General features: G+C 43.8%; 1 protein-coding gene across 1 annotated transcript; it reads right to left on the bottom strand.

The window, feature by feature from the left end:
* Nucleotides 1-4,485: 4,485 nt before the first annotated feature.
* LOC126394911 (cilia- and flagella-associated protein 157-like) lies at nucleotides 4,486-9,916 on the bottom strand. Its single transcript, XM_050052054.1, has 9 exons — nucleotides 9,834-9,916; nucleotides 9,003-9,277; nucleotides 8,253-8,412; nucleotides 7,889-8,132; nucleotides 7,596-7,696; nucleotides 7,163-7,313; nucleotides 6,914-7,050; nucleotides 6,463-6,603; nucleotides 4,486-4,651 (listed from the first exon to the last, which is right to left on the bottom strand). Exons 1-9 carry the CDS (start codon nucleotides 9,914-9,916, stop codon nucleotides 4,621-4,623), a joined length of 1,323 nt encoding a protein of 440 aa, XP_049908011.1. The 3' UTR covers nucleotides 4,486-4,620.
* Nucleotides 9,917-11,368: the final 1,452 nt, after the last annotated feature.

Raw genomic sequence — 11,368 nt, 5'->3', positions numbered from 1 at the left:
TAACCTGGAGAAGAGAAACAGGAGCCATGTTTGATTTCAGTGACCCAGAAACCCTTTGACTCTCGCCCTCAGGTCAGGAGCAGTCAGTGAATCCCATCTGTCCGAGTGATGTCACCTTCTGCACACACACTGTATGTTTGCTGCCCACCACACACTAATGCCTGACTCAGCTTGCTCTTTTTTGGTTTTCCATTAGCAAAAGTTGTGGACAGCGCCTGGTGCTTTTTTGGTACCACCTTGTGGAGATTGGTCAGAGAGAATCATGGCTTGCACAGGACATCCTGCACAAACCAACATTTTAAACAGCCAAACTATCCTCAAGAGCAACTGTCATTTTTTAATTTACGAGACCAAGATTTTAAAGAATGGCAGCCTGCACAACCAAGCCGTGGTCAGTTATCAAAGTGCATATGTTCCCTTTTTAGTGTCTGATGAGAGGATCCAGTAGATCTCTCTGGTGATGTCACAGCAGTGTCACGCAGCGTTCCTGTTTACATTGACGGGTTACTTCTAAACGAAATCAAGAAAATTTCCTGGTAGCAATAGTGAGCTGACAGACAGAGACATCCTGATCAGATGAACCACCTCAACTGACCCCTTTCAACGCAAAGGAGCAGCGGCTCTACTCCGAGCTCCCTCCAGATGTCTGACTCCTCCCCCTATCTCTAAGGCTGAGCCCAGACACCCTACAGAGGAAACTCATTTCAGCCGCTTGTATCTGCAATCTCATTCTTTCGGTCACTACCCAGAGCTCATGACCATAGGTGAGGGTTGGGACGTAGTAAATTGGAAGCTTTGCCTTCTGGCTCAGCTCCCTCTTCACCACGACGGTTCTGTGCAGTGCTCACATCACTGCAGACGCTGCACCAAACCGCCGATCCATCTCACGCTCATGAGCAAGACCCTGAGATACTTGAACTCCTTGAACTTGGGGAAGTAACTCTCTCCAAACCCAGAGGGAACAATCCACCAGTTTCCAGCAGAGAACCATGACCTCAGATTTGGAGGTGCTGACTCTCATCCTGACCGCTTCACACTTGGCTGCAAACCGCCCCAGGTCATGCTGGAGGTCAGGGTGTGATGGAGCCAACAGAATCACATCTTCTGCAAAAAGCAGAGATGCAATTCTGAGGTCATCAAGCCGGACCCCTCTTCACCCCGGCTGCACCTTGAGATCCTGTCCATGAAAATCACAAACAGAAACGTTGGCAAGGGAGAACCCCGGCTGAGGCCAACACCAACTGAGATCGTGTTTGACTTTGTGCCAAGTATGCGGGCACAGCTCTCACTTTGGTCATGGCATCTGTGTAATATGATAAACCTGTTCTTGTTGATCCTGCAGATCACTTGATGTTTTCTTTACTCACGGGAACAACCTGAGTGGAGATGAATTGTTTCTGTCAGTGAGAGAGGACAGACGAGGGTTTCCTTAGTTCAGTGACCTCATTCAACATTCAGAACAATTTCATGTGTCTGTGCAGGACACACACACACACACACACACACACACACACACACACACACACACACACACACACACACACACACACACACACACACACACTCTGTGTTTGTGTGATAGAGGCCTGTTGTTGAAACAGGAGAGAACATCCACATTGTCTCATAATGTCAGTTTCCCAGGATTCCTTTCTCTGCATGGGCACGTATGAAACCAGACAAACAGCGTTAGTGACGGTCAGTTAGCCCGATCAGCTGATCGGAGGTCCACAAAGGAGAGAGAGAACTGCTCCTGTTACGCCTTCACACGGCTGTTTTTGTCAGGTTTGTATTCTGTGTAACGCTGAGGAATCAGAGATCAGACATTAACAACATCCAAACTTCCCTGCATCAAACAGCAACTGAAACCTGGATCAAGTCTTTCTGCTATGTAACATTTTATATTCTTGACAAAATAAGCAACAATCAAAGTTACGAAAAGCATCTTTAGGTGTTGTTTATGAAGGGGAGACACTGCAGGTGGGAGCTGTTTTTCATGCATTACTCAAGTTTGAGATTTTGGGCTCTTTTGCTGCCACAACAACTCAACTTTATCTATACAGCACCTCTCATACAAACATGCAGCTCAAAGTGCCTCACATGGCAAACTGGAATAACACAGACACAGTTTAAAGCATAACACAAACAACTATACATGAAGTTATGTAAGACTAGAAAATGATAAGACAATAAGATATTTAAAAAGCAACCAATGAAAGCATAAGTGAGTATCTGTCTGGGTCTAAAAAGCTCTGCCTTTAGCGACGTGCCGAAGATCAGAAGGATGTTTTGATGACTTGTTAAAATGAGAAGTAAAACTGAAACTGGAGTCTACGGCTCCGTTCACACAGAAAGTGTTTTAGCAGCTGGAGGCGGATTTTTGTAACAGTTTTTAATAGAATGAAACTGTTTGCTTTCTGTTTCTGCGCTCTAGGCGCCTGGTGTTTTTGCCTGAGTGCTCTGGACTCCTGGATTTAAAAAAAAATTTCAGCTCAGAGCGGAAAAGCGCCTCACATCATCTCTGCTTTTTACCCATTGTCCAGTGGGATGATTTGAGAGGTGGGCTTTCTGTGGTGGTCACAGCAACAAGTTTACAGTTGGTAAACAATGGAAGAGAAACTGGTTCAGCACGACCAACTGACTCCCTGTGGCTAGTATTCATTTTGTTATGCTAGGCCTGATGATAGACAGCAGGTTGTCAAACTGCCCCTGAGTCATCCTAAAATCTGGCTGTAAACGTCCATGATGGAGGAGAAGCTCCTGGACCAACTGGTGGTACTCCCCATGATCCAGCCTCTTTTTTAGGGTCTCATGTACCCACACAGATCTCTGTTTATCTGCTGACAGCCTCTCACCCTCAACCAGAGCTACAGACAGTACCCTCTGCCTCAACATGGCAGCAGCTACACACTGATTACTGCAGGATACATACAAATCAATAAAATAAAATAAAACTATAGATTGATTACACAGGAAAGTCAGGGTAAGGAGGTGGTGGGGTGGTTGCCTGGCAACAATAAAAAGGCGCAAGTGTCCAGTGGCAGTGCACCTCACGTCTGTGTGATCGGGGCCTTAAGCCATCTTATTTCATTTAAACTAATGCAGGGAAAAACTTTTAGTTCAGATCTCTGTTCTGGAAATATAAGGCAGAGGTGCACATTTATTCAGATAATGCATGGTTTACAAATTGAATCATATTATGTCAGAACACCTGTGATACAATAGATAATTATCTTAACGGAAGTCATCATCTGGGGACGTGACATCTGTTCGTTAGAAGTTATTCACTTCCTGTCCTTCCTGCTGTCATCCGTCTGCTCTTCACAAGGTTCTGACCTCATTTCAGATGAAATGTTAAATATACACAGTGCTATGAAATGTCAGTTATCGGCTGCAGTAGCAGACTTCCTGTGAGTGTATGTGTGTGTGTGTGTGTGTGTGAGTCAGCTGGTTGTTCCAGGATGGCATCAACTTCCTGTTCCACCAACATACACACTCTGCTGTGATTTCCAGCGCAGTGCAGTCACACTGACCGCTCCACCTGCTCAGAGTCACTCAGTGTGTCTCACAGTCAGAGCTGACGCTGTTTGAATGAAATGAATAAGAATGAAACTCTCATCCTTCATGACAGGAACCTTTTATCCAAACTCTATGCTCAAAACACAACGAGGAGGGAGTGACTAAATATAACTGCTGATTTCTCTTAAAACAAAAATCCGGTGTCTTTATGTTCATTTCAAAAAGCTGAAAACAAACTTCTGTTTTAAGGCTGAATTTGAGCTAAAACCCTTTTTTTGAAGACACAAATGAGCAGTGCATGAGTTCAGAGAGTCTCGTCCTTCTGTCCGTCTGTGTGGAGTGGATTACCTGCAGAGAGGCAGATGAGCTTGAAGTCAGTGAGAGTCCCGTCAGCTGTGGGTCAGGCGGAGTTGAGCTCCATCACATCTCTGGTATCTTCTGTCTGCTCAGATCTCTGCCCCTGCGCTCTGTGAGGCTCATCAATTTTTAAACAGTGGCGACGGTTCAAAGTAAGCAGGCTGATGTGGCTGAGCAGTCTGACCTTTGACCTCGGCTTGGCTCAACTTCCTGTAAACACTGTGGAATTTATCGGTTTTATTTGTTTGGTGTGCCCCTGATCTGTCTGCCAATGATCAAACAGACAAAGACTTTTAAAATGCATGTAATACATCAGATAGTTTAAACTTATAGTTTAAAATTAAATAAAGTGATTCTACAACTGTTTTGGCATCCAATTTTTTAAAAGACTTTAAATTAAGTTTTTTGGGCTGGTGTTTGGACAAAATGAGACCATTGAGCAGGTGCGGCTGAGCTCTTGGAAGTCGTGATGGCCATACTTTATTATTTCTGATACCTTACAAACTGAAACGTTGATCGATGAACAGTCAACTGAATAATCCTAAAAGTTATAAATGTTACTTTTCAGTCTGTAAATGCTCAGAACAGCAATTATCCACAAGTCTACACAAACAGATCAGCAGTCAGAACCAAGGCAGGATCAAAGTGACTAAAATGTTTATTTTGAAGTGGAGCAGTGGGATGAAAAACTTGTCGAACTTCCTGTTGACTGGACTTCAGCAGTCTGCAGAGGTGGAGGCGTCTGGATCACAGCTGGGTGTCCTGACTGCAGAGCTTCCTGATGGACGAACAGAGCAACAGTAACTACTGAAGAGATCGTCCAACAAAACTACACAAGAAAATATTAAACAGTGTTCATTTTGTTGAGGAAAACTCTGATGACAATTTTTGTCCGCAACCTTTTTTTACATGACGACAACAAGACAACGAAAAATAGATCTTGATAATAAACATTAAGATATGTTTAATATTCATTGATGAGACGAGACGTGATGAAAATGTTAGTGGTGAATTATCGGATATTGAAAGTCAAGAACAGCTGTGCTTGTAATTATCTTCAAATGCCACATGAGCGACAGGCTGGTAAACTCCAGTAAATAGTCTGCACCCAGATGTTTCAGTGTTTGTAAGTTGACTATATATTTATTATTGTAGATCATTATCCATCTTTGGACTTTCTCCCAAAATGAGGCAACACTGACACAACATCACATTAGACGACCCAGACTGATTCCTCTTCATCACTGCAAAACAGTCACATTTGTTCCAGGCTCCAAATAGATCTATATGATCTGTAGTTGTATGATGTGTATAGATACATCCTGGGTAGTGTTATAGATGATATTAAATGCATCTTTCCCTGGAATTATTATATGTATAGTCTTCCCACTTATTGTTAGCAAACACTTGTTTATTCAGACATCACTTCTGCATTAACTCTCCATTCAGTGCTGGTTTCCATCTCCACAAACTCCTGGGAAAAACTTCCGGCTCTTTAGCTGCTAAATGCTCCATTTTATTCACAAGAAAAAAGTTGTCTTTTTTTGGTCTAATTTTGTCTGCTGTCTCTTGAGCCAAGAGACGATATAAAATCCTGAGTCGACACCTTTCACACTCAAACTATCAAGAAATATCTGAGCTGAAAGAAGAGATTTTCTAAAGGCGACATTTGTAAATTCAACACTAATCATTCTTACCTTTCACCACGCTGAAGCATCATTTACACTCTGATTACATCTCTAAACTTGGTGAGTTGGTCGTTTTTCAGCGTCACACAGACATGAATCTGTCTCTCCTCCTGTATGAAGTCTAAACACTGGTAATCTCTCAAGACAGATTCTGCAATCTACATTGTAGAATCTGTCGGCAGCCCTGTGTGAAAACATAGCAACACAAAACTGCTTTGCTAGCTCAATCATGTTGTAACTAAGACATCCGCTGGCAAAAATATTTTTTTCACAGACCGTTTATTGAGTTACTGAGTTACTACAGACACCACTAACGGGGCTAACAGCTAACGGTTAGCCCAGCTAATCTACGATGTTATCTTTGTAATTTACAAAACGTACACACAGAAATAGTAACGTTTGTTCAGTCATTGTGTTTATAGACTTAACAAACATCAGATTATGTCTACACGGTGATATAGTGACGTGAAAAATGTGATATATAGCTAAACTCTGCTGGTTTTCTACCCGAAGTATTTGTAAACAACACAGCGATTCCCTGGGGGCACCGCCGGAAGTGAAGGGCGTGAGCGATCGCCGAGGCCCCTGCACTTCCGTTAGTCGAAAAACTCCGGGCTGTGCCTCCAGAGGTAAAGGAAGAAAAAACTTTTTCTTTTTTTTTTTTTACCAGTGGATTTCCAGATTGAAACACTGGAAACACGTCAACTGAGAGAAGGGCCGCTTTTTTACCCATCATACAGTGTGCATGCCTTCTGTATGAGGACAACAATAAATCCGTATGACAGCAGATCAGGCAGAGGATGAGTGTAGTTTCTGGATGCAGACTGAAAACACACTTTTACACTGGGACACTGATTTGACTCAACACTGTCCCCTGCAGACAAACTGCTTCATCACAGACCTGCTGAGACGCAGCTGAGCTCCTGTCCTGGAGGCTGCTGGCTTGTGTTTCATCATGGGTGGTGGTATGTAGCCGAAGTCGCCCAGTCTGTAGCGGGCCATCAGGAAGAGTGGATCTGTGGCCAAGTTCAGGGTCTCTGCTCTGTGGAGGACAGACAGGATGATGGACACAGGCGCACAGTGATGGAGTCAGTTTTCAAGAGCGCTGCAGCAGGTTGCATCTGAGGTTGCCGTGTATTTGGTGCATTGCTGTTTGAATATCTCCTTGCGACCAGCGAACAGCTAGTGTGGTCCTGTTGGGACTCTGATCCACTCACTGTGCTGCTGTGAGGAAACAGCTGCAGGGAGTTCTGGGTTTTTACACACAGGAAATCAGCTGTGTTCCCATCATTGTCGCCACGAGTCATGAAACTAACCAACAGACATGATCCAGCGGAGACTGACTCCAGTACCTGGCTGGGTCGGGGTCAGAGCTCTGTGGCGTCTGTCCTGGACTGCTCTCCTCAGGGGTGGAGTCTGGTCCCTGAGGCTCGGCGCTGCACAGCATCTGCTGCAGGATCTTACACTGAGCCTCCGACGTTTCCTCTTTCTGCAGAGGACAGAAAACAACATCAATTCTGCATAAGCTTTTTACTTATGATACCAGAGAATATTTATTCCTGTGATCGCTAACACTGCGGGTCAGGACTGTGTGTTTTTACCGTCAGCATGCGGCCGAGAGTGACGGCTGCTTCCTGCAGGACGCCCTCCAGCTGCTCCCTCCTGCTGCTCCTCCTCTGGATCTCGGCCCTCAGCTCATCGACCTCGGCTGTTTTCTGACGACACTCCTCAGATGCTGAAGCCAGGCGCTGTCTGAACACACACAATAACACTATGAGTCAGTGGTTGAGCATCTGACTGCAGCTCAAGAGGTCTGGTTCAAGGCCAGATGCCCCTGCATGGGATTTTTTAAATGTTTCATTAGTTTGTTCTGTCAGTTGATTTCTATGAAAACAAGGCAGTGGATTCAGATATTTAAAGGACCTGAAATGAGACTTAATACGTTAAAACTTGAGGAGTATAATGTTCTTTAAATGTACCTTACATGACAATAAATTTGGATCTGAATCTATGGACAGTAGAAAGAGAGTGAACCTGAGAGTCTCGTTCTCTTCCAGCCTGCTCTGATGGGTGCTGCTACACTTCTTGATCGCCACCTCCAGCTGCTGACACTTCTCTGTCAGCGTCTTCGCCTCCTGAAGATGGAAGGTTTTGTTTTTAAACTCTAAAAAAGGAGGACATGGTAAAGGAGGTTCTGCTGCTAACCTGACTGATGTTTTCTCTGTCTAAATATCAGCTGATAATATTTTAATGTTATTAAAGGATATCGTTCCATAATCAATGTGCATGTGTTCTTTCACTGCTGTAGATGTAGACTGTCCTCTCACCGTCTTGTAGGTGAGTGTCTCCTGGATGACCGTGTCAACATCCTTCAATTTGTCAATCTTAGAGTTAAGATCTTTCTCTTGTTTGCGCAGTTTTTCCTTGTCCTCCCACAGATCAATGTTCTTTTCCAGAAGGAGCTGAACCTTCTCCTGAAGCTCTCGGTGCTGAGCCCTCTCCTCCTGGATAATGTTTGAGACCTTCGTCTTAATGATATCCTCCTGTGTACTCTTCCTCTCCTCCACAACCCTGTAGGTGCTGGACAAACATTTAGTGTTTGTTGATGTGCAATTTAAAAAAACATGAAACATTAAAGAGGGAGATCAGTGTGATGTAACGCTGTCACTTTAACTCTGCACTGGACTTTACTTTAGCCTCTCCAAGTTTGCCGCTTTCCTCAGGCTACTGATGACAGCGTCTTGCTCCTCCTTCTCACTGGTCACCTGCCTCTGCAGACGCTCGCTGATGAGCTGCTGCTGCATCAGATGCTCCAGCTGCTCCTCCAGCTCCTGCTGCTCCTCAAACTTTGCTGCTGAGGGAAGGAGAGGAGAGTAAACAAGGAGAGGAGAAGATGCGTCCCACAGTGTGCTTCACACAGAGTGTCACACCTTTGCAGTGTCAGACTTGCAACACCTTTCAATGCACCCGCTCCACCGTTGGCTGATTGGTCATCACGACATTTCTTTGGTTGAAAAAGAAAAATGGATCCGTCGAGCGCTGCATCGGGACTAAGGATGTCAACTGTTCATTGGTGCTACATTTTTGACCAGTTATACACATCGGTGTATTTGTTAGTTTTGCTACTCTTCAGTTTACTGCACTGTGCAACCACCTGGACCTGGTCCTAGAAAACTAACCAGTGGCACCGCTCATTTGGCCGATACCACCAGTAATGCCGCTCTGACCTAACAGCGTTACTGTGGAAACATGGCGGCGACCCTCAAACCCCCTTTAGCATTGCTGACTAGCCTATATTAGCAGTGTCAGCACTCCTAGCAGTGCTATGTTTAGTTGTTTCTATTTCTAAGTGCCGTCACTGCAGTCCAGATCTTACATGTGAGTTGTAAGAGAGTGGAAGATGAAGCAAAGAGTGTGTAAGAAACATTGTTCCTGCCTCACCTGCCTGCATGCTGCTCTCTGAGCAAAGCTCATCTATCCGGTCCTGCAGCTCCTGCAGCTGCTGGCTGTGCTGCAGCTTCAGCGCCTCTCGGTCCTGTTCGACAGCCTGCTGCTGACGCTCCAGCCGCCCGGTCAGCTCCTCCACCTTCTTCTCCTCTTCAGCCACGCAGTGCTGCAGGTACTCGGTGATGTCTGTCTTGTCTTCCTCCAGGATGCTGTACTGAAGGGCCAGGTCCTTGTTCTGTTTCTTCAGCTCATCACACTGAAGCTGACATCTGCAGGATTACATGTGAGAATCTACTGTGACTTTTGCTGTAAATATTTAAATGAAATAATAACTACACTGTATGTGTATGAATACACCTGTATATAATGGTGAGGTGAATTACAGTGATAATTCTTGGAACCAGTAGCTGGAGAAGTCTTCAGAAATCCATGAAATGTTTTATTTTGTAGAACAAAGTCAGTAAATGAGGTATGAGTACAATAAATGCTTTGACGCTGATCCTCCATGTACCACAATTTTCTGTATATTTTTGTAATTAAATTAGTCAGAACACAAAGTGCAATGACCTTCAACAGAACTGGGACTCAAACAATTAACATGGGGAAAACTGTGTTGCTTTAAAGTACATATAAAGATTAATTTAAGAGTCCAACTTAAATACTTTGATTGTGTTTGAGAGCTGAAACATTTAGTTGATGAGTTATATTACAGATTAATTAACAGACAACTATTTTGATAGTCTGTCATTGTTTTAGTCATTTTTCAAACAATAAAGCAACACATTCACTGCAGTGTGTGTTAGCATTAAGCTAACTCAGGCTTACCTCTCCAACTGCTTATCCAGATGTTGTATTTGTGTCAGATATAACCACATCTCTCTGTCGTCAGAATCGCTTTCATCCACCATCATTATAAATATGTCGTTTTCCTGTGTATTTGTTGACTTAACGTTGTTGTTCTCCACTTGTTTAATCCTTCTTTCAGAGTGTTTTTCAAAGGAAGTCCACAGAATAATCTAAGTAGCTGAGAAACTAATGTGTATGTAGTTGCTAGGGAACGTTGCCTTTAGGAACGGAGTTCTACACTTTTCAAAAATAAACTGCCCATGTCTAACAATCAGGCTGAGTGCTACTTGACATACTTGTGATTATCATTAATCAACTCAGTCAGCAGAAGAAAATGTTGGAATTGTAAATTTGTACAAACCACAAATACATTTGTACATTTCAAACGGATCATATCAATGTTTCTAAAGTGACGTAGTTTAAGAGCTGGCTGTCATCAGGAGGTGGAGGGGATGGTGGATGGTTTGTCGGGCAAAAGACAAAACTGCTTGCAGTGAAGCGAGTCATTGCTGCGTTTCCAGCAGCTTTTTAGCCCCAAAATGTGGGGTGTTTTTTAATTATCTTTAACTGCATTTCTAGTGGCTTTTCATCCCCCAATCGTTGGTGTTTTGAAGCAACCTGTCACTGCACTTCCAGTGACCTTTTAGTCACCAAATATTAGTGCTTTTTAATGATCTACAGCTGCGTTTCCAGTAGCTTTATAGCCCCACACGTGGATGTTTGTAGCTACATTTCTAGTGGCTTTTTAGCCCCTCAAACATGTCTGTATTTTAATGACCTGCAGCTGCATTTCCAGCTCTTTTTTAAGCCCCCAAACATGAATGTTTATAAGTCACCTGTCACTGCACTTCCAGCAGCCTTTTAATTACCAAACATGGGTGTATTTTAAAGACTTGTAGCTGTGTTTCTAGCAGCTTTTCAGGCTCTAAACGTCCCCTGGGAATAGCGGCATGAAAAGCAGTGGATTTTTAGCGACTCATTGCTGCTGTTCCAGCCGGGGTAGTGCTACAAAAACCTGGATATTTAAAGCCCAAACACAATCTTTTCCTAACCATGCCTAAACCTAACCACCTGATAACCACAGTGCTGTTGAAACATAAAGTTGCCATGTATCAGCTACACGATAACATATGAGTGTAACATATCTGTAGTTTGCAGAAACATACGTTGCCAACATTTTTTCTAGTGATTGAGTTGCAAAAATATTAATCAGCTGTCAACATCTTTATATAGTCAGAGCGTCTGGAAGTGAAACAGCTGACCTGAGTTGAACCTGAGCTCACTGGCCCAAGCATGCACCTTTGCACCTTTGTGAGGACACCTTCAGGTACAGTAAGTAATTTTCATAGCTGAGACATCTCGTCTGTGTCCTGACTCCACCTTCACCTCCAACAAGTATTCAGCCTGAGGCCGGCGTACTGTACCTCAGCAGTCTGTGTGTTCCCGTCTGTTTTTCTTGGCTGTTTTTTTTCCTCTGCATCCACCCAACAGAGTCAAGCCTGGGAGGAAGATGC

The sequence above is a fragment of the Epinephelus moara genome, chromosome 8, assembly GCF_006386435.1.
Source record: "Epinephelus moara isolate mb chromosome 8, YSFRI_EMoa_1.0, whole genome shotgun sequence".
In the NCBI taxonomy this organism is placed as follows: domain Eukaryota; kingdom Metazoa; phylum Chordata; class Actinopteri; order Perciformes; family Serranidae; genus Epinephelus; species Epinephelus moara.
Note: the sequence above shows the minus strand (reverse complement) of the source record. Positions and strands in the feature narration are given on the sequence as shown.

Excerpts from the sequence above, each read along its gene's own strand:
- LOC126394911 (XM_050052054.1), bottom strand. The coding sequence starts at position 9,916 with ATGGTGGATGAAAGCGATTCTGACGACAGAGAGATGTGGTTATATCTG. Across the intron at positions 9,278-9,833 it reads CTGGATAAGCAGTTGGAGAG|ATGTCAGCTTCAGTGTGATG; the intron begins GTAAGCCTGAGT and ends GTAATCCTGCAG. Across the intron at positions 7,697-7,888 it reads AGACACTCACCTACAAGACG|GAGGCGAAGACGCTGACAGA; the intron begins GTGAGAGGACAG and ends TTCCATCTTCAG.